The sequence below is a fragment of the Electrona antarctica genome, assembly GCF_951216825.1.
Source record: "Electrona antarctica genome assembly, chromosome: 20".
NCBI classification, from domain to species: domain Eukaryota; kingdom Metazoa; phylum Chordata; class Actinopteri; order Myctophiformes; family Myctophidae; genus Electrona; species Electrona antarctica.
Window position 1 is genome coordinate 9,600,603 of NC_136801.1, and position 23,856 is coordinate 9,624,458.

Genomic DNA, 23,856 nt, shown 5'->3' on the forward strand with positions numbered 1-23,856 from the left:
GGGCTGGCTCCACTTGGATTTCATTTCCCGGGGGGGGCGGGTTCAAACATTTTCTCTTTGACGCAATTGGTCAGAGCTACTGTCAGTCAAAGGTCTCAAGCATTGAACGTCACTGTACCAAAGCCCGCCCATATTGCATACCGTGTCCCGATTGGCCCGACCTGTTCTCGGTTGTAGGAAAGAGGCGTGCTACTGAGCCTCGCCAGACCCTAATCCGCTGGCAGGCAATTTTTTTTTTGCCAACGGCTGATTCGGTCTGGTTTATTAACCAGGCTAGTGCAGAAGGACTTTTCCGTATAAAGAAATATTTAAAAAAAAGAAAGGCAGCCAATCAGAACTACGCGTCAGTATGACGATATGTCAACTCTATGTCGAAGTTTTCATGGGTGTTCATAGACCAGTGCTTTTCAAGCCACTGGTAAGAAAATATTTGGCTCTCCAGTACACCATAATAACTGATGTTAAAATACAGGAGCGTATACCTGCCCTTTTTGTTCCATTCCTAAGCCAATAATGCTGCTGCTCTGACAAAACTCTTTCTAATCACTAATCAGCACAAGTTACAACTGATGATATAATGTGATTAATCTGTTCTCAAATCTTCTATTAACGACTAGGTGTGCTGTCATGCTCATTTCAGCAAGGTTGGATAGCATATTTCAACCAATTGCTACCTGTAAATAAATATAAATGTTTCATTCCACTTTTTCAGTATATTCTCAGTTACCATATACTGTATATGGTTACTGAGAATATGGTGTATATGATATACACCACTTGAGATATTAGTGTGTGATTTAAAAGGAGATAACTATGACCATGTGGTGTGGTGCCCTCTCCCTTGTACGCACTGTGTAGTGACATCACGGGAGGCCTCACATGTTTGTACCCCATTTGAGATGGGATCAAATGTCTTCTCCAGACTCTTTCCAAGACATCATGCGGTTACTTCCTCTCCCCCCTCTCCTTCATTCTCTCTCTTCCTTCCTCTCTATTTCCCCCTCACAAACATCACATTCCTTGATATCTTATTTTATTTATCTCTAATGTCTCAGTGAGAACTGACAGAGTATAGATTCTGTCTCTGTCAGCAGAATATGAATAGAAATGCAAGTATATGTTACGGAGGCACCTTGGAACAGATTTGTTTTGAAATACAACCCACTTGACGCCACTCACTCTCTGTCCATGATCAACTGCTCCCTCCCTCTGTGCACTGACAGGTGTTCAAAGGCCATGGCAAAAGAGATTCATTTCTCACTTCTCCATTTAACAACCCTGTCTTCTTACATAGTCATATCTTGACACAGACTTAAAGGTATATTCAGTGATTTGACTTAATTCAAATATCACTTATTTTTTTCTGGATAATCCTCCCTACTATAGAGTGTGCTGACCATATAAGGAGTTCCTCCCTGTCCCCAGTGAGCCCCTGGGGTAAAAAACCCCTAGTTTCAGTTTTGGTGGCGGGTGGCAAAGCCTTCAACCAATCAGGATGAGAGGGTCCTTCCTCCAATCATGATCGAGTGGGGTGGGCCTTGGTGCACATACTGTTGGCCTGTTGCACTTCCCCCCACTGTAGAGCGTGCATGTGCACATTTTGTTACCGGGGCGGACTGGGTGGTTTTCCAAATCACCCAAATCACTGAATGCTCCTTTAAATGAACACTGAAGATTTTACTTTGTAGACAAGGCAAGCAGGACAGTGAGCAGATGGTAGTGTGGTCATTTCTCGTAACTCTGTCATCACTGTGATGGTTGTGGTGGCGTGGAGTGGCATCTTCTGGAAGTGGGACGTGACCCTTGCACTTAACTTTGGCTGATATAGAGTTACAATACCGGGTAGAGGGTAGGGAAATAGTTTCTAGCCAGGCTGTACAGTTAAGTCACAGAACAGTGACTTTGACTTGGTGACATAAAATTACATGACTCCAGAGTAGCAAATTCATAATTATTTTGTTCATTATTTTAATAATTTGTTATTATATGGTCAGCATTTTACAGAACATTGTTGAGGCTTTGTAGTGTGGTGCAAAAATAAATAGGCTAATACTATGTAATATTAATAATAATATTAATTCATAGCGCCAAGCCACAAAAGACAAAGTGATAATAATAATTGTAATAATAGTAAAAACATATCAAATTCTACAGATATATAAAAAATAATAAAAAAGGTGGGACATAGGCCTACATAAAACCAGAGAAAGAACTAATTCATGTAGCCACATGACGCTCATGACAGTCATGTTTCAGGGCTATATTTGACTGTTAGTGTTCTGCAAAGGGAAATAGTTGAAAGTATGTATAAAGTAATATAACCTGGTAGGCTACTAGCCTGGCTAATAAGCCAGACCGAATCAGCCGTTGGCAAAAAGAAATTGCCTGTGTGATTTGAGTCTGGCTTATTAGCCAGGCTAGTAGGCTACTGCATGGTAACATTTGGTTGATTGAGGTTGCACTAGTCTGTAACTAAAGGCTACAGATTTGGGAAAATGGTGACTCAGTTAAGTAAAAGCAAAAATGTGTTGCATTAGGGCGGGGCGGGCTACGGTAAGATTCTAAGATTGAAATAAATACATTTTCCTTTTAATAGTGCTAAAACTAAAAGCAATTTTACAAATTTGTCCAAGATGTAGGCTTTACAATATGCTTAGCTTAAGGGAAAAACATTCGCCTATTACTACAGTAGGCCTACTTACTGTAGTAATATAGACCTTCTGACACCTACGGTGTTGGGTGAAATCACCCCTCAGCCGGCGATGCGAGTGAGCTGTTCTGTTCCCCGCAATGGCCGCAGCACTTTCTGGGGTCATAGAATTCGATAGGTCACCGATGTGTGTGTATAACTGTAACTTAAATTTGCTCAGAATCGAATGCACGCATGCATGGTGGTGCGAGGTGCGTGTCCTTGGAAAGCAAGCTGACTGACGGTGGAGCTACAATGAACATATGAGGATAAATGCGAGCCAACCAAGTAGTAGTGTGACCAATAATCATTGAAGGCGTGGTAACGCGTCAGTGTGTCGGCCCGTCGGGGGAGTTTCAAAGTTGGGTAATAATAACAAACACGTGCTGAGCAGTGAGGAGAGAGAGTACGCGTGTGAACCATAGGGGGTGTGAACCTGAACACACTGCTCGCTGGTGACAGTTGAGTTGAAGCAAACTTCTGGAGAGACACGCTGTACACAGACAGCACACTGGGAACTATAGCAGCGTCTGAAGGGTAAGAAGTTAGAAGAACCGTTTTGGCGAGAGGAATATGCCTCACGCTGTTTCTGTTATTGTAATATATATCTCAAATATTTCACATATTTTGTAGTGTATATCGTGGAGCGGCTGCAGGCAAGCGGCCACGTCTTGAAAACTAAGCATGTCCTCCGGAGTGAATGGAGTCTCGCGCGTCGGGAGGGTTCTGACACTTGACAACATGAACCCGAACGTCAAGCGGCTGGAGTATGCTGTCCGCGGTCCCATCGTACAGCGGGCTGTGCAACTGGAAAAGGAACTGAAAGAGGTCAGTCTGATCTGTGAATGCAACCTGCTCATCATCCATTCATTGTCACCCACCCATAATTGCACGTCCATTTTTCAGGGTAATTTATTATAATTTAGCCCAATACATTGCGAGGGCGACACAGCGCGCAGCTCCAATCTGTGCGTGTGAGATGGACAATGCCGATTGTCTGACTAAAAAGTAGTCTACCTGCTGAGTTGTTTCAATCTGCTGTTGACAGTAGGCATACTGTAACTGTATGCTTAAGGCTGGTTTGCTAATGCTACATGTATCTTGCATGCCATTGCCACATGCTGGTAGTAATGCAGTGACAAGCAGAGCATGGCATTACACAATGGGCATACACATGGGGTTCTCCCTTGAAATAAACAACCAATTGCTTTGAAGATTATACAAAATAAAAGTGAAAATAATATTTGTTTGTGTTTTTAAGAGGTTCGTTTTCCACCATCCAATCTGCCAAATAAAGTAGCCTACCGGCTGAGCTACAATCTGCTGTTGACAGTAGGCATGATACTGTATGCCAAGGGTGGTTTGCTTGTTATCTTGCATGCCACATGCTGGACGAGTAATGCATGACATGACACAAAATTATGACATCACATGGGGTTCTCCCTTGAAATAAACAACGCCACACTTGCCTTGAAGTTTATGAAAAAATAAAAGTAAATATAATTTGTGTTTTAAGTGGTTCATTTTCCAAACCTCCAATAATCTGTGCTGCTGCTGCTAAATAGTACTGCTGATTTATTTTGATCAGCTGTTTTGTTTACCCAGGTTGGTTCACTATCTTTTCATGTCACACATGCCACATTGTTAAATGGTTAAATGCATGATGTAACATAAAAAATGGGCGTACACTTGGCGGCTCCCTTGAAAAACAAAAACAAAAAAACAGCTCAACTTGCCTTGACAGTTACTTGTCTTCAATAGAAAATGCATAAATGATTGATGGTGAGGCGCAGACAATATATCGTGTATATTAAGTGAGGGAACGCACAAAGACTACCTGGGTGACAGGCGATGGCTCAGCTGCCTCCGCAGTGTTGCGCAGTCAGCTCCACTGATCGATTATATCCACCATGTTTTCCCCTAGAGAAGCCAAGCATGAGATGCACATGATGTCTCATTGATTGGAGAGCTGTGATGCAACCTTCGGATAACCCTCTTGGCCTCTTTTCAGAGGCAAAGTGTCCTGAGAGACAAATTAGATCAAGTAAGGGGACAAGCAGTCGTGTACCTAATACGATTGTAGCTGCTATACATGCAGGGTAATCAATTGGCAAGAATCTACAGTGCATAGCTGGTGAGCATGTCACTCACAGTCCCACACACTGCTGTAGCCTGAGGTCTTTGTAGAGACCGTGACTACAACTTCAACTCAAGTCTCAACAATTACTCTCTTTACTCTGTGCACAGTTCAAGTTCACATAGGCAGGAAGATCACCAGCTCTCACGGAAATGTCCTTGAGGCCAGTGTAATTTCAAGACCAAGTTTGGTACTAATTAGGCCACATACCCCCATAATATTTGGTACCATTTGTGCATCACATTGGTTCTTTATGCACACTACTACACTTACAAACCTCTTAAGTGTCCATTTGGTTCATAACTATGATCACTTAGCTGAGGAACCCCTGAACCCCCCCCGGCCGGACCCCTCTTTGAGAACCAGTGCTTTAGGTAATTGTTTAATATTTTTATGCTACCTGTGTCTATCAATGTAAAAAATAAGTAAAGGACATTTCCGTGAGACAAGTGCTGGTGAATTTTCTACTCTGTCCAGAGTGGATAAGCCTGACAGATTTTCGGCCCTGAGAAACCAGTCTACAGTAGATAGGCCTACATTGTTGAGAGGTTATTATGTAAGAGATGAAGTATTCCCCCGTGCATGTCTTTTGTGTGCTCTCCCCTCTCACCCTCCTCCCTCCTCCCTCCGTCCCTCTGTAGAGGAGAGTCCATTGAAGTGAGCCAGAGTCCAGACTTTTTCTTTGTAGGAGGGGATGATTACCAAGCAGCTCCTGTTCTGCAGAAAGATCCTGAAATTCTTGGTAGTCACACATGTTTTTCACTCCTTTAACAATATACGGAGGACAAACTGTGCCTCTCTCATTCAACGTTTAGAATCGAATGAGCTGCCGTAAGCATTAATTTACTTTATGGGGGCATTGTGATAAAAGTTTCATGAGGAAATGGTAAACAGAATTATGCCAGAAAGACAGAGAGCCACCGTAATAAATAAATAAATCCCTTTGAACACATCTCTATGTCCATGTTGGAACCATATACTTTCATGTTAATTTCCAATAGTACAGTACAGTAAAATAATATACTACTGTGTGTACTCCCAAGAAGAGTCATCATATGCATTCAATGACGCAGGTCTTTGCAGCCAATTTGCAGTGCCTAGTATTTTCTTATCTAATCGGACCTGTCTGCATGTTGGCATCATGTAGAGGTCAAATTGTTGGCAGTGAAAACAACCCCATGCTAGCAAAAAGTGTTAATGTAACTGTGCGAGTGTGAAAATGGATCCTTACGGGTGACAATGTTACTGTGCAGAACGTGACGTGGTGGATCCCATAGTTCTCTTTAATAGGGCTGGCCTGGAGGTGCTCCAGTTGCCTTGTCAGCTGAGAGGCTGCTTGCCTGCTTCCTGTCAGGTCTGTGACTTCAACACGTTTACTGAGGGATCAGCACATTTCATGTATCTGTGTGTCCTTGTATTGCTATACTTGTGAGGGCCAAATATCCCCCACAAGAACTTTGAGAAATGGGCACTATGTGAGGACCAATTTCCTGTTCCTCACAAGATAAATGGTTGTTTTATGGTTAAAAAGATTTTTATTGGGTTACAATTAGGAAAAGAAAAGATTCAGGTTGGGATTAGGATTAAGTTTAGTTAGTTGAGTTGAAATTGTGCCTGGTTTATCCTTAGTTGCCTGCCTGTGTGACTGTGTCGGACACCGAAAACTGCAATCTCACAATGTGGCGGATTGTGCACTTGGCAGAACTGCTATTTTTGGCTTTCGGGTTAGGATTAAAAAATGTGAACAAATTGTAAAGACTGCATTCTTTCCAGATGGCATAAAATGTTGATGTCTTCAGTATAGCAATATACTAACGCGTGTGTGCGTGCATGTGCGTGTGTTTGGCTCTCTGAACAATATCTCAGTTATCAGGAATGACAGGGACTGCACTGCGGCTACAAGATAAATCAGCCTTGGACAGACCTGGACGGACCTGTGGCAACCTGATATAGTGGATTTAGTGAAAAAATTAAATTAAAAAAAGACCATGGCAGACATAGCGGACAAATGAGAAAGACTTATTGTGTGAAGTTTTAGTTTTTACATGTCCGTGAGTGGGTCTCCGTATTATCAGATGATGGAGCCACGTGTTGTTAGTCCCAATAAATGTAATCTCTTCTGCAGGAGTTAAGTGTGTGCTGTGTGTATGTAGCTTCAGTCTAGGACTCTAGGTGGTGCATACAGTAACAAACCAAGCATTATATTAGGCTATAGGTCCTATGTGGACTGGTGAACAGGATGTCCTGGACAGGTTGGTTGATGTCATGTAATCGGTGCCTGCCGCTGCTGATTGAGTAGGACAACACAGAGCTAAGCAGGGAAGGGGACAGGGCTGGCTGGCTGCTCTGTCACCCAGAAAACAGTCACCTCTTTGTTGGATCAGAACAAGGATGTGAATGAGGGGAGGGGATATGTGGTTGCATCGGTGACTTAGACCTTTTGTACAATTACAACTAGGGATGTCCCGATACACTTTTTTCGCTTCCGATCCCGATACCTCAATTTCTGTGTTAGCCGATACCGATACCAAATACCGATACCAGTGTCGTGATCTCATGTTGTGTTTATAGCTATCTAGCTATATATCTTGTGTTGTGTTTATAGCAGACTCCTCACTCAAATGTGCACTTGCAGTTTGGGCAACTCCAAAGCAAACTCCACATGCCCCAACATTTTATTTACCTAGTGTCAACCCCTTACCCCTGTGTCGGATCTGTGGTTAGACTGGCATATTCACCAATACCGATATGACCCGATATGACAAATATTGGCCGATCCGATACTTTTCCCGATACCGATACAGTATCGGGACATCTCTAATTACAACTAACGCTAATGCAAAACAACAACCCTGCAGTTCTTGCACCGAGGTTGATGTAACGACATGCATATAGTCACAGAAATGCAAATATTGACTCAGCCTGAACTCTGAAATGGTGTGTGCACACATTTAGAGTTGGCTGGCCTGACGTTTTGGCCTGCAAGAACATGCTGACTCCACACGTAAACAAGATACAGGTACAGTAAACGGACCCTGCAGGACTGTTTGCATGGTGGAGCGTACTATACATACATTACAATACTGTAGGGACTAGGGAGCTCCTATAGTTCAGTGGTCATCATACATACAGTACAGTACAGTACAGTATGGATGTAGGCACAGTGCCGTGCTGTGCCCTTGAGCCTGTCACTGGCCTTAGACCTTGAGCTGGCTCATTGCCTGCCCACTGCTCCTGATAGTTAAAGGGGCATTCCACTCATTTTCAACATTTTACTATGTCATTAATATACCGTAGAGCTGTTGTGTGGAAATTATAAAAAAGTTCCCCCATTCTGTGTTTCCTAGAACTAGAGGTCTGAAAAAAATCATTAACATGGTGAAACACATCTTGATGACATGATTATGTTTCATAATTACAGTTCTAGGAAACACAGAATAGGGGGACTTTTTTATTATTTCCACACAACAGCTCTAAGGTATATTAATGTTGTAAAATGTTGAAAATGGGTGGTTTGACTGCGATTTACCCAACGTGGACCACATGTATAAAGTATAAGACGTAACTCATTTGTTGGAGGTGGGCAGATGAATACGGAATCACTTTAACAGAACTTGGTACAGCAACCAGCTGCACCTTTTTTTTAATTTTTTCCCACTTTACCTTAAAGGCCCTAAATACTCATACAGTTATTTTCAGCTACTTTGGCTATTTACACAACTCAGAGATTCACCCTCCTGTTTGCACCTCTAAGGACAGGCCAATTTACCTTGTTATCATTCTTTATGGCTGATGTTTGTGACACATAATGATCAGCACCTAGCTTGAACCTGACCTGAGATATAATCAGCAAGAGTAAGCGAAAACACTTTTTATGAATGTTCTGGGCCTTTAATTACATATTTTCTATAGACCAGGAAGAGCAACAAGTAAAACAAGGTCCCAGAGAGGTGAGTCCCGGATTCTGTGACCTTGCGGTCGATGCACTTGCAGTAGGGTCAGCCACCAGCACACCCCAATTACCTTATATCTGATTGGCTATCATCTGTCTCCCGGCTTGACACGAACTGCTACCTAATAGTAAATGCTAGGCATGCAGTTGGGTTGTATCAATACAATATATAATCCAATCAAGCATATACGTACTGTAATAGAATTAAAGTAAACGATTTCATGTAACTCCGCTGGTCAGGCCTATCTAAAACAAAATCATCTTGTTTTTCTTTGCACAGATCAGGATAGGGAAGTTAAAGGGTTAAACAATAATAGAAGTCAAGCTTGTAATGAATGATATACTAATGTTTTCTTTACAGTATCTGTCTCAGACAGCTGCAGCACAAACATAAAAAATGACCTTTCAGAGGAACATTGTCTGATAAGGCTCATAAAAAAGCCACATTCTCAGGCGTCCCGCCGCCCCCATCTGACCTGAAAATAAATTTGATGTCAGGCACTTTGCAACGTATGACTCTTTCCGCCTTAGGCCAAATGCATACTGTACATTGTTGCTAATTTATACTTTATTACTAGGGATGTACCGATGAGACAATTTGGCCGATATAATTAATTGCTATTATGGCCGATAACCGATCAATATGATCTCATTCTGTATTTAAAAAATATAATTATTTTGGCCATTCTGAAAAAAGGCTGAATTTGAAAAAAGCAATGCCTCTTTATTCCAAATTCCATATTCCATATTATTTTTGAATGTTCCAACTATTGACTCTTTCGAAAGCTTCCCCAGAAAACACTGATATATTTTGCAGCCTTCATCACAAAAGGCCTTTTTTAAATTTATTTTTCAACATAATTATAACCAGTAAGACGCCTGAGGGTGAGAAGCGACCTCACCCTAAAGGGCCATATATGGAGCGTATCTTGAGTGTACAGGGTTTTATGAGGGCCCAGGTAGCCGGGCCTTAATTTTCGGGCCTGTTGAGAATTGTAGTTTTCGCGGGCTGCCAGGCGCGGCTACACAAATAACTTTGGGGCAGGCCCGTCTAGAGTTTAAATGGACAGGTATCAGTCAAAAGGGAGACATCGAAGAGGAAGGATGGATGGGGAAGGATCAACATATGGAATGTCATATTGTCGCAAAGCTTGTCGACATTCGAATGTACAACTGCATATACAAGGCGTGTCAAGAAGTTGAAGAACTGGAGAGTAGAAAATACTTCTGTTCCAAATGCAAAAAAACCTTTACAGACTTTAATTACAGACTTCTACTGAAGATCAAATGACAAAATAGAAGACTCTACGGACGAACTATGGGTGACATGCTTCCAGGAAACCGCTGAGGTCCTGCTGGGTCACAATGTACAGTCACTGGCAGAACTCAGAGACACTAATGGGACTGCATTCGAAAATGTCTTTCAAAAAATAATCTCTACCAGGCATGTCTTCATAAACAAAGTCAAGCTGGAGACATACAACATCTCAACAGGGCAGGAAATTAAGGCCTAGCTCTACCTGGACCCTGGGACATTTTACGCCCGAAAACTTGCCCGAAAACGGGTACAGTATATAAAATACCCGATCGGACATCACCAATTTTTCAGTTCAAATATTGTTGTTGAGCGACACAGTTATGTGCGGTGAAATGTATAACTTAGCCACATGACAGTCGATGAAGCCACTGGATGGAATCTATGCGAGCCACCAAATGTCACATTTGCGTTTTTAATCCAATATAAGGGGAATGGTCTATCAGCAAGCAGACCCAGAGGCTCCAAACAAAACGTTGTAGGAGCCAGTGAGATGAATCGTGAAGAGAAAAAGCTGATGGATAGATATTGGTGTATACTGTATAATGAAACGTGTCTGAAATGAAGAGGGTTGGGAATTTGGTTTTAATTTGGGGTAGCGGAAAAGCATCCATTTGCTTACTATGGCGTGCAATGTATTAGTAATGGGGAGTTAGGAGTACTTGCTACACAGTAGTCTTTTGCTCTGATAAAAACAGAAGGGTCTGTGTCCCTCGCCGGAGTCGTCGTGGTACTTTAAAACCACCCCCTCCCCCCTTTCATGTGCGGTCGCTGCCTGTTCCATAGCTGTGCCAAGCTCACTCTATGCTTGTCTGTCTAAAACACAAGACTGCTAATGAGAGCCGAGGGGGGTGTGTGTGTATGTGTGCATGCTTTGCATAGAACCAAGGGCAAGCATCTGTGTGTGAGATGAATGTGTACACGTCTCCACAGTTGGATTTATATGCTAAGGCAGTGGATTTCTTTCTTTTCAAAATCTTTTTATTCAGGTTTTTGTAACAGTAGCCCAGGGGCAAGTATTAAACAGACATATAAAATATAAAAATAAAACTCAATCCCCTATCCCACCCTCCCCCCACCCACAATCCCAAGGATAGTCGGAAAAAACAGTCTGGAGGAAATAAAATAAATAAATAAATATATCTATATACACATATACACAAAAATACATGCATACATAATTACAAAAGGCAGTGGATTTCAATAGTTTTAATTTCAAGACCCCATGCATTTAGGCCACAGACTGAGAGGTCTCTGTAAAGGTCCATTTGGTTCCTAACTACAGTGTCAGTCATGTATGTTGTCAGGAATGTTTAAAGAGCCTCCTTATGTATGTTACATATATGGTAAATGGCCATACAGTAGGACAGGCAGACATAGTTTCATTGGATATTTTCAAACATTTTATGTTTGTTCGCCACAGCTGCAGATTCCTGGACTGTGGTTGCATTTCCACTGATGGAAAACAATGTTTGTTGGCAAGCGTGGCCCAGTTCCCCCATGAAACTCTGAGCTGGAGGAATTTCTGTGGCCTTCGCGCCTCTTCAGCCATCAGTATAAGGGTTCTACAAGCCCCCAACATGTGTTGTGAGCTTGTAGATCGTCTATTTCCGCTACTTTTGTGTGACACACGACGAAATGGGGCATTCATTTACGGGGGAATACAAAAGTTGAAATATGGAGGTTTCTGCCCGACAGTGACGATTCTGTATGTTACTTCAATAAGGAGTATGCAACGTTCAGCTCTGACAATGCAGGCATACACTAACCCAAATTATGAAATAAGACATGCTGTAAAAGAAACCACAACCACATCATAGTTGACCAAGACGTGCTTAGTGACTCACAGTTTAACCATGGACAAACTGTAAGGCCAGAGTGTACACCGATGGAAGTAGTATAACAGCTGTTGGAAACTATGTGATTTATTTATTTATTAAATGTTTTTATTGAAAGAATAAATTACATTTTACAGAAAGCAAGACAAAATATGCATAACAATAAAATCAGTAGACATAACAGACAAAACAATACAATACAAATACTAGTTTTTTATTCATTTAATTGTTTATTTCTTTCTAGGCAGAGATGAAAAGAAGGAAGAAACTGAAATTGAGATTAGACTTAAACAGGAAACCTAAGTGTGTAGAAATATTTGTGTGTGTGTGTGTGTGTGTGTGTGTGTGTGTGTGTGTGTGTGTGTGTGTGTGTGTGTGTGTGTGTGTGTGTGTGTGTGTGTGTGTGTGTGTGTGTGTGTGTGTGTGTGTGTGTGTGTGTGTGTGTGTGTGTGTGTGTGTGTGTGTGTGTGTGTGTGTGTGTGTGTGTGTGTGTGTCAAAAGTCAATGTCAGTGTTTTGCCTGAAGTCTGATGGTTTAAGCCATTTCAAAGTGAAGCAGCTGGGTCCTGTCTTACCCGTTTGTCTCTCCTTTCTTGTATTGGCACGATTCCAATTCTCGCACGCATGCAATAAACACCCTCACTGAGCAATAGGAGATAACAGAAACTAAACTTACTCTTTATTTCTCTGTCTCTCTCTGTCTGTCTGTCTCTCTTTCACTCTGTTATTTTCACTCTATCCCTTCCCCGGTCCCCCTCTTCCAGGGAGTCAAGAAGCCATTCACGGAAGTCATCAAGGCAAACATTGGTGACGCTCATGCCATGGGCCAGAAGCCTATCACATTTCTCAGACAGGTTGGAACACGGCCTCCTTTTAAGTCACAGTGCAATAGAATCCATATTAGAGTTATGCTTAATAAGGCTGCAATGTGGCATGTTATTACGTGCATGAGCATTGTGTGTGTGTGTGTCATATTCTTGTTCTGGATCTCAGGTCTTAGCTCTGTGTGCCTACCCTGATCTTCTCGAAGACAACAGGTTTCCAGAGGACGCTAAGCAAAGAGCACAGCGAATCCTTCAGGCATGTGGCGGAAACAGCTTAGGTCAGAGAACTCGCCTTCTGCACTTCATTCCCCTCGCCTCCCCCCTGATTTTCCCATCTATTCCAGTATTTCTAACAGGCTATCATCTGCTCATACTCACAGTATCACTCTGTCATTCACTACATCAGTGGATCCTAACTATGGTGCTGTACTGGTGGTTGCCTAATGCCTATCCTACTGCGGTTCATGTGGGTCGATGTCATTCTAATGCTCTTTACTTAGGGACTGGTTAGTGGAAGGATAAATAATCAGCAGCACTCTCTCCAACAATTTGGGTTTGGAGCCACTGTACTACATAACTAAACTTAGTACCCTATTAACTCTCTCCGTTTAGTATTTTATCTACTAGGCTGATCAGTGTCATATTTCTTGTTTACGCTGACAGGAGGCCATGGATGTGCTATCATATTGGTCAATTGGACAACTTTGCCTAAAACAAAATTTAAAGTCACAAGTCAATACATGAGAAACTAATGTAGCCTCTTGTCCTCTTACTTCTTGAAATACTGGATTTGAGTGGTTTTGATCGGGACACCCTTATTTATTATCCATATTTTGGCTTGACATCATGCATGTGTATGGATTGAGAGACTAATTTCTCTTACTGTATGGGCCGATTCATACTCCTATTTTACCGCTGTTTCGGCGCTGTAGTGCCGAAATGATTTTGGCTCGTCAGAAATTTTCAGTAGCACCGAAGAGCCGACTAGGACGGTCCCTGCCCCCCCGAACCTCAAATGACGTCACATTGTAGGCTCTACAGAGCCGAACCGACTTTTATTCGGCTCTAAAATAGGAGTATGAATCGGCCCTATCTCTCTCCACACTCATTCCTGAGACTCTGCTGGCAAGATCTGTCACCTTTCAGATACAGCTGTGTACATCTCATCCTAAATGCCATTACTGTTCCATTTCATATACAATTGACTGTCAACTTATGTGCAAGTATGGGGCAGCGAACATCCAACATTAAATTAAAAATCAACATGTGACTGGTGACACGCTAGGAAAGGCCGAATGACATAAATATAAGAGAAACATGGAGAAAGTTAGTGTGAGAAATGAATATAGGAGGGAAGACGGTTGATGTACAACTGGTAATCACATTCAGTGCTACTCTTTTAGGTTGTAATTTCACTGCATACATCACTATAATTATAGGGCATACCTTCTGGTGGAGATTTGTGCTCTACTTATGCAAGTTATTTTCATTTTCACTTTAGAACTCTGTCAACTTACTTGCTTACTTACTTCACTAGAGTTTTTTAACAGGGACTGTGTAATTTTCTAAGATAAGATTTCTTTCCTATAATTTGCGCTCACCACCAGTCCATCCACTGGCGTAGGTTTATCACATTTTTACTGATGACGAGTATGAATCGCATACTTCCAAGTGAGGAGAAGGATGGACTCAAACTTGCGGGGCACTCAAAATCATGGAAATGTCAAAGTGCACCACGCCACACCACTGACGCACAAATAAACACAGGGAGCGAACTCAGCAGAGCACTCTCGAGGGGCCTTAGTGATATCCTATTCATTGTTACTTACAAGCCAAGTCCAGCAAGAACACAAAAAATAAAACGGGATGCCAGTGATGATACAATGTATCATACAATGCATCAGGAGCAGGGTCCCACGTTGCGCGTGCGGGCGGTATTTAAATACCTGCGGTCGGGAACGGGCGGTCAAGATAAAACCAAAATCCTGCATCCTCCCGCAAGTAACCAGATACAGAGCTTATACACTTTAGCAAGATATGAATAATGTTTGAGAAGAACGTAATTTCCCCTACCGTGCTGGTTATCGCTGCTATTGCATTTTTTGTTTGCGTGCAGGAACGGTGGACAGGCGGTCACTGCGGGCGGTCAAATCAAAGAATGAAATCATTGCGAGAGCGGGCGGGAGTGGTCAGAAATCCCACTCCCACGCAGGGCTCTAATACAAAGGACAAAGGACAGCCACGATTGGTGAATGGTTCAGCACTACCACCAATGGACAGCGACAAATCAGAGCAACCACTGTCTCAGTCTCCACAGATCTGAGCAGTGGTTCTCAAACATTTTTGTCTCCCATGTAAATAACTTTCATCCACGGCACCCTGAATCACATTGTTAATTTATAGCACCTTTTGTCATATTAACGGTAGAAAATATGTAAATCTTTCCCCAACGATACAGTATGTCACGAGGAACAGTGGAGAGAATATTAGTTTCCATTAGGACAGGCTGAAAATAACTTTTATAGTTGGCGTTTAACCACTTAAACCACAGCATTCCTATTCTGGGGGAACAGTCTCCAATGTTACAAGTATTAAGGGTCTAAGTGGTTAAACTGAATTGACATTAATTAATTATCAAAGTGTTCTGAGGCACCCCTGGACTTACGTATGTTACTTACATTATGGGTGCCATGCCATGGTGCCATGACATGGGCATGGCACCCACTTTGAGAAGCCCTGGGCTAGAGGCTACACTGCTACAGTATGTTCGTAGTTAAGCCAGCAATACTACTAATGTATCCTATTAGAATGTATCCTGTGTTTTTGGAAAGTCCACTGCAGTTTGGGGTCGTTGATGGAAAAGGACAACTTTAAATACTGCTGCTAGTGGCATCATCCTCTGTAACTGCTACGTCCTCTCTGCTGCTAGCTGCTTGTTCTGCTGTGCTTTTAGCATGAAATTGCTTCAGTTCACTGCAGCAGTTTTATCAGGTGGTGGTTTGAAAAATACCTGTACCTGTATGTCTACTTCCAGTGGCAACAGAAGTACACAACACAAGTTTATAATTGAAATTTGGGATGAAATCTTGACCAAATGTAGAGTCATACATCATATATGACATACAGTAGATGACATCTACAGACTCGCCACATGAAGTCCCAGATCCACATCAGAGCCACACCATTCCCATGTGTGCCGGGTGTGCCGGAGGGGCTGGGCTCAGGCATGTCCAAAGACAGCAGTCAGAGCATTCAAGTATTGAATCAAATACAAATTAAACTATTAATGAACATTTTATTGATTAATTTAATTTAATTAATTAGTGTTTCATTAGTGTGTCATTAGTGTTTAGTGTTTCATTAGTGTTTAATTAGTGTTTACTGTTTCATTAGTGTTTCATTAGTGTTTCATTAGTGTTTAGTGTTCTGACCATTCTAAAAAGGAAATTTGAGGGTGGGGGCAAATGCCAACCCTGGGCTTGTGTTTGTGTCTGTTTCTGTGTTTGTTTGCATAGTGTTTTGTATATCAACAGTACAGTCAGTCCTGTGTGAGTCAGTATCTGAGAGTGTGTTGTCATGTGCTTTTCAGGAGCTTATAGTGCTAGCCAGGGAATAGAGTGCATCCGCCAGGACGCTGCTCGTTACATCCAGAAGAGGGATGGTGGAATTCCCTCCAACCCAGACAACATCTACCTCTCCACAGGTGCCAGCGACGCTATAGTGGTATGACTATACACCTCCTCCTTTCAATGTTTAAAATGAAATCCTCCACTAATCGGGCCAGCTTTCTTTTTTCCCCAGTTAATTATTGTATTATTATAATAAAACTTTTTGATTTCAAGTAAACTCTGAGTTACAGACCCCTAAGGGTCCATCCGGACCCCGCTTTAAGAACCACTGATTTATAAATGTTCATGTATATTTTAACAAATTGCGATGGCTCAGGAGGTAGAGGTAGGAATCGGGAAGGTTTGCGGTTCCATACCCTGCTCCCCCTGAGTTAATGTCCTTGAGCAAGACGTAAATGTTCTAGTTGTCTCGTTCAATATTTGCTCATGTTAAGATATTGTCTTCACTTTTCTGTATGCCAGATGTTCTTAAAGAACTTTTTTCCATTGTACACACACTTCTACAAATCTCTGTATGCATAAGTCAGTCGTGTTGATCCAATCGACTTTACACTTGGCGGGTGTATTGCTGAGGACCTGTCAGCGTGGAGTACACAACACGCTCTCTTCTCTTCCTCCCAGACCATGCTGAAGTTGTTGGTGGCTGGTGAGGGCCGCGAGCGCACGGGTGTGATGATCTCCGTTCCACAGTATCCGCTGTACTCCGCTGCCCTGGCCGACCTGGCCGCTGTGCAGATCAACTACTACCTGGACGAGGACAAGTGCTGGGGCCTGGACGTCACCGAACTCAGGAGATCCCTCGCTGCCGCAAGGCAACACTGCAATCCCCGCGCACTCTGCATCATCAATCCTGGAAACCCAACTGGTTTGTATTTTGATTTTCACGCACGCACGCACGCACGCACGCACGCACGCACGCACGCACGCACGCACGCACGCACGCACGCACGCACGCACGCACGCACACACACACACACACACACACACACAATACAGCAGGTAGCAACATTATAGGCAGTGAAAATCTTGTACAGAGAGCTTCTTCAACAGTGTGGATACAAATTAAATAAGGTAAAAATACAAAATGCACTCTATTGTATGTACAGTATGTGTACAGTCTAGTGGCAAAGTGAACAATGCAGCGTAACAGTACAGTATGTCGGTGTGTGTGAAAGTATTTGCAATTATAAGTGCATCAAAGCAACAAAATGTCAGTCCTAGGTAGCATGGATGTATTGTTTAATTATTTTTTTATTTTTTAGAAGATCAATTCAACAGTTGAAAACTACTCCTTAGTTTACACTTCCAGTCAGATTAATTTTTCTTGTTTTATTTATTTAGTTTCAGTAAATAAAGATCCATTATTCTAATCTTCAACCTGTGGTTGTCCTGTTGTCCTGATAGGTCAGGTCCAGAGCAGACAGTGCATTGAAGATGTGATCCGATTTGCTAAAGAAGAGCACCTTTTCCTCATGGCTGATGAAGTAACTTCATTCATTTCTTCACTTAATGTGTAGTTTATTGATGTATTAGAGGTTTTATGTGTCACTGAACATCATTGAAATATGCATGTTACTAGTTCTGAGAAAGTGAATGATGAATCATATCTCTTGATAATATAAAATGCATCCCACTCAATCAGTGTAACCATAGAGCGTCGCAGTCCCGCCCCCTTTCATGACGAGGCCCAGGAAATAATTCCCAATGCATTTTCCCCATAGACATTTCAAAAAGTATTTATTTAAAGACCTTTCAAGTGTCGTACGAAGCCAACTCGAGTCATGACAAATCATGACAACAAACACAATATTTTGGACCAAACAAATAATTACAAAGAAGAAAAACAAAAAAAAGTGTTGTAACCTGCCGTTTTTTTTCTTCTTTCTAATTATTTGTTCAGCCCAAAACATTGTGTTTGTCATGATTTGTCACGACAAGAGTTGGCTTTGTCCGTGGCGTAAACGTCTTTTCCGGGTCTCTCGAGGGGGCGGGATTGCGACGCTCTATAGTTGTTAATAATACTGAATTAATTCAAATTATTTAGCTTTTTTAAAATTATTTCAATTTCTTTTAATTATTTTTGTTTTTTTAAAACGCTTTTTGCTGTGCCTATTTTGCCTCCATGATATGTCTGCTGCAATGTTTAAATATTATAATAGAAAGAAAACTATCCGCAGATATTTGAAAAAGGTGCTGAATAAATGTATTGCATAAGTTACACATCACAATTAATGCAGGGAAATTAGACAATATACCACAGATGTGTTGTGATGTGCAGTGTAGTGTGACATCTAGTGGCTGAATGTTGCCTTTTCATGCCAAAGACCCCCACATTGATATGTACAGTAGTATTTGGCTGTGGACTCTGAACATGTTGTGCCAGCCTCCCAGGGATTCCCATAAGAGAAGCTTTGTCAAATATTTTAATTTGGCGACCCCCAGAGGAGTCGTGGCCCCCAGGTTGAGAACCCCTACCTTACATGTAGTGAATCCTCATGACTATATTACCTCTCCACGTCAGGTGTACCAGGATAACATCTATGCAGAGGGCTGTGCCTTCCACTCCTTTAAGAAGGTGCTCTTTGAGATGGGACCAGAGTATTCAGATGCTGTGGAACTGGCATCCTTCCACTCCACCTCCAAATGCTACATGGGAGAGTGAGTCTTCGCAGCTAAACTTGAAAATGTGCCAGAACACCTTCAAATCTTCAGTGTTCATTCAACACGGAAGACTAACTCGATTTGCACGCTCTTTGGAGCCTAATTTTCACTGAAGATTTGACTGTGTAGATGCACACAGCAGAAATGGCATAATATAAACCATGCTTTTATAGAATCAAGTAACCTTTATTGGTATAGCACGCTTGAGACCCAAATTGCACCAATGATTAGCCATGCAACTCCTTGCAACCAAACGGTTGTGAGTAGTTGCATGTAGTTGCATGAAACCATTATCCCCAACTAACGGGAGTTAAAGGACCACTTCACCACTTTTCAACTTCTCTTCCTATAATTGGTCCTAACTAATGTTCATGATAAAATACCACCATTTCTTCCTACTCAGTCTGTGTCTCATAGGAAGGCTGTGGGCAGTTCAGAAACCCGTCCACCAGTGACATCATCGATGGTGAATCCAAGCTAATAGACACGGCAGGCTTTCTTTTCCTGAAAAGTTGCAATGCAAAGGTTGAAGCCATCGTTCTCACGATAATACAAATCTAAATATATTTTAAAACAAATATTGCTTTAAAAATATCTGTTTAAAAAAAAATCTGCCTAATGATGATGTCACTGGTGGACCGGTGTCTGAACTGCCCAAAGCCCTCCTATGAGACACAGACTGAGTAGGAAAAAGGGTGGTGTTTTATCATGAACATTAGTGAGTACCAATTATATGAAGAGATGTTGAAAAGTGGTGAAGTGGTCCTTTAATGCAAAATGCTTTCCTGAAAACATCAATGACACATTACAGAGTTCAGAGAGAGCTAAATTAAATCAGGATAAATGTATTAAAATAAATGAACAAAATACTGGTATTACTGCATATTGCGCTGCCACCCTGAATGTCCGTGGCATCTGATCATGAAAACACAAACGATTTGAGGTTATGTGATGCCATGATGACTGGGCGCTATTTGGTTTTTCCTCGCTCTTCTTCACCGTGACAGCTAAATTATCACTCAGGATTTGAATGTGTGCTCAACTGCTCATACAGTACAATAGCATTATGTCTGACTCTTTTGTGCGTGTGTTAGGTGTGGTTTCCGCGGGGGCTACATGGAGGTGATCAACCTGGATCCTGAGGTGAAGGTGCAGCTCACCAAGCTGGTTTCGGTGCGTCTGTGCCCGCCTGTCTCGGGACAGGCTCTGCTGGACTTGGTGGTGAACCCGCCCCAACCTGAAGAACCCTCCTATGAAACATTTATGAAGGTGTGTGTGTGTGTGTGTGTGTGTGTGTGTGTGTGTGTGTGTGTGTGTGTGTGTGTGTGTGTGTGTGTGTGTGTGTGTGTGTGTGTGTGTGTGTGTTGGGGGGGGTGCATGCATGTGTATTTTTGTCAAGACTTTTAGGTCACTTGTTTAAAAGTATTGCAGTATACTATTATAAAGTATTGTAGATTTGCTAATTTTCACTACTTTTCCTTATTAATTTATTTGAAGAAAAAAAAACGCTTTGACGTTGTCTCTCCAACAGGAACGGAATGCTGTGTTGGCCGACTTGAAAGCAAAGGCCCAGCTGACTGAGCAGTACTTCAACGCGGTGCCTGGCATCACATGTAACCCTGTCCAGGGTGCAATGTACACCTTCCCCCGCGTCACTCTACCCCAGAAGGCCATTGAGCTGGCCAAGGTCTGTACTATGTGCACCCTGTTTCTTTTGGCTTCGTTTATTGACTCTGGGTGTTTTTTACTTGGTCTTTTCTTTAAACCCAAACAACCAGTGGTGGACTTTTTTTCCTTCTTTTTTTCCTTGAGTAAAAGTCTCAATACTGCAATGTAGAAATACTCTGTTACAAGTATAGTCTGGATTTCTAAATTTACTTCTAAGATTACAAGTATTGGTATCAAATCTGTGTTCATGTTGAACCTTTATTTTAGTCATAGTTGTCATAGCAGCAACAGAAGAAACATAGGAAACAAAACCATAATACATAAGAATCAGATTCTGACAATGGACATTGCACTGTGTCTAAAGGAATAAGTGTAAATGTACTGTCTATTGCCAGTGATTATATGCATACAATTTCATAAATCTATCATGATGAAATATGAATACTATATACAGTATGTATAAACTGATATAAGAAATGTATAGTGTCAATTAAATGTTATTATAGTGCCAGTCTGATCATTTTATCATAGTGCCTAGCCATGGTTCACATACTCGTACTACACGAGTGTCATGGCGCATCTTCACCCTGTACATATGACATCTGAACATTTATGTACACGTTCACTTTGTGAATGTAGCCAGCGGCCGGCCTCTCAAAACCGGGTGAAGATGAAATGACTGTCATGATTATGACAGTCATGTTTCAGGGCTACACAAGTCACCAGATACTTTACATAATAGAGCACTGAGCCAAGGCATGTCAACTGGTCTTCAACAGTGAGTTTGTTTGTGTGTGTGCGTGTGCGTGTGCGCGTGCGTGTGTGTGCGTTTACAGAAGGAAGGCCAGGCTCCAGATATGTTATATTGCATGAAGCTGTTGGAAGAGACTGGTATCTGCCTTGTTCCAGGGAGTGGCTTTGGACAGAGAGAGGGAACATATCACTTCAGGTAAGCCCACTGCCATTAGAATTAGAGTTCACCCTAAAATGACTTATTTTGTATCAATTACACACCATGAAGCTTTGAATTCATGAAGATTTAGTAGTAAGTACTACCGGAGACCCCGCTGGTCATCAAATTATCCACCTCGCTACACAGAATTATTTTCGTTCGCATTCGGCTCAAAAAGAAAAGCCTGGGTAAATCCATTGGAAAATTTGGCATAGGAGGCCCACTAACAATGGAAGTTGGAGATCCATGCCCCACCCGTCTATGCAATTCCCGTTGTATCCCTACTAGGATAGCTAGCAAGGGCCCAATGAAATGTTGTTTTTTGGACTGTTTCATCCGACTATTATTTATACATATTTTACATATTTTATATAGTTAGTTACTGAATTATCATTACTAGTCATTTCACACCTTTCTCTTATCTATGCACTTCTTTCCTTTATGTAATCTTGTCTAGAATGACCATCTTACCTCCAGCCGAGAAACTGAAAGTTGTATTGGAGAAAATCGGGAAGTTCCACCAGCAGTTCACACAGGAGTTTTCGTAACAACTTTTCTCAGTTTTTCATCAGCCTCAGAATATCAATGGCAGAGACTGAAATGTCAACCATTCAGTCAATTCATATATACTCTAAGAGCCCCACACAGTATTTCAGGTGCCTTTCTTTCTGTGCCTGAAGCAGGCCAGTACAGCACTACCATCTTCAGTATGAGCATTCTCTCTCCAGTGCCCTTAGTTGCAAGTTTGTGCAAGTCTTATTAAAACGTTATATATTTGTGTACACCTGTGATTTGTATGTGTGAAATCTAATAAAAGGAAAACAATGTCATTGTTAAGTCTTCTTTACTTGAATGATGTGGATATCAGGATCCCCTCCTACAGTATATACAGCATTTTGTCATGAACTCGTGTCACATTTGCCATTGACAATGAAAGGTTCGTCATATGTGTCGGCTTTTTGTGGCAACACAAACATTAAATGCCATTGACAATGAATGGGGAATTTACATCATAGGTAGACGAGCAAATCGGCTATTTTGTCCTAACACAAACAGTAAATAACCATTGACAACTAGAAAAAGTGCCCTTCTGGGCACATGTCTCCACCAGGAGGATAGGACTGTGTGAGATGTTTGGCAAAATGTTTAGGAGTAATATAAACATGTTTTTTTGTTTGTTAGTTTTTTGCAACAATTTTCTTCATTTTGTTGAGGAAATGCAGAGTGCCTGGTGACGCCAATTGTATGATTTGAGGCATTTTGTTCCAAAAAGGTGTTTTGCAAAAATCAACCTGTTGGTGGCGCTATAACAGGCCAATGTGAAAAGGGTGGGATATATTCCTCAGCCTAGTAAGAAAATGTGTGAAAGATTTCACGTAAATTGCATGCTGCGTTCATGATTTGAGGCTTTTGTTCAAAACGGGGCAATCTTGCAAACTGTGAAAGCCAATTATAGCCAATTAGGATGGAATATGAAATATCGGACAGATCCGACTTGAGCACATGACCATAGAGATACTGTGTAACGATTTGTGAGATTTTTGGACAGAATCTGGATGAGTAATATCAAAAATGTGTTTTACAAAAGTCGGCCTCCTGGTGGTGCTATAAAAGGCAGATGCGGAAAATGCAGGTCAAAGATTTGTCCTTGGCCTCTAGGGAGTGTGCATGCAACGTTTCACGCAGATCAGTGCAGTTTTAGGTAAAAAATGTGAAAAGCTGCCTCATGGTGGCGCTATAACAGGCCGTTCTGGAAAATGTGGGGCAGAGGTTCATCATTGGCATCCAGGGAGTGTGTGTGCAAAGTTTGGCATCGACCGGGTTAACGGGGCCGGAGATTAGCTGGACGGACGGACGGAAGGACGGACGGACGGACACACGGACGGAGTGCAAAACATACTCTCTCCCCATGCCTTCGGCCTGGTGGAGACAATGACTCTGAGACGATGGGCTATAGCCCATGGTCTCGGAGTGATTTTCGTCTTTTTTTCAAATCCTCAAAAATGTTGGAAAACGGCATGCTATAGTATGCCGTTCGAGACCATGGGCTATAGCCCATCATCTCGGAGTGATTTTCGTCTTTTTTTCAAATCCTCGTTTTCGTCTTTTTTTCAAATCCTCAAAAATGATGAAAAACGGCATGCTAAAACTATGAAACATTTCAAAGATTCCTTTTCAGGCAAACATGTCCA

General features: G+C 41.9%; 1 protein-coding gene across 1 annotated transcript; it reads left to right on the forward strand.

Annotated features, from left to right (window-relative positions):
• The first annotated feature begins 3,049 nt into the window (after positions 1–3,049).
• Positions 3,050–22,495, forward strand: LOC306912996 (alanine aminotransferase 2-like). Its single transcript, XM_079489485.1, has 12 exons — positions 3,050–3,226; positions 3,323–3,517; positions 12,695–12,784; positions 12,924–13,032; positions 16,344–16,477; positions 17,005–17,248; positions 17,788–17,867; positions 18,905–19,041; positions 20,139–20,313; positions 20,576–20,731; positions 21,549–21,661; positions 22,122–22,495. The coding sequence occupies exons 2-12, from the start codon at positions 3,374–3,376 to the stop codon at positions 22,210–22,212; spliced, it is 1,473 nt and encodes a 490-aa protein (XP_079345611.1). The 5' UTR covers positions 3,050–3,226; positions 3,323–3,373; the 3' UTR covers positions 22,213–22,495.
• The last annotated feature ends 1,361 nt before the right edge of the window (positions 22,496–23,856 follow it).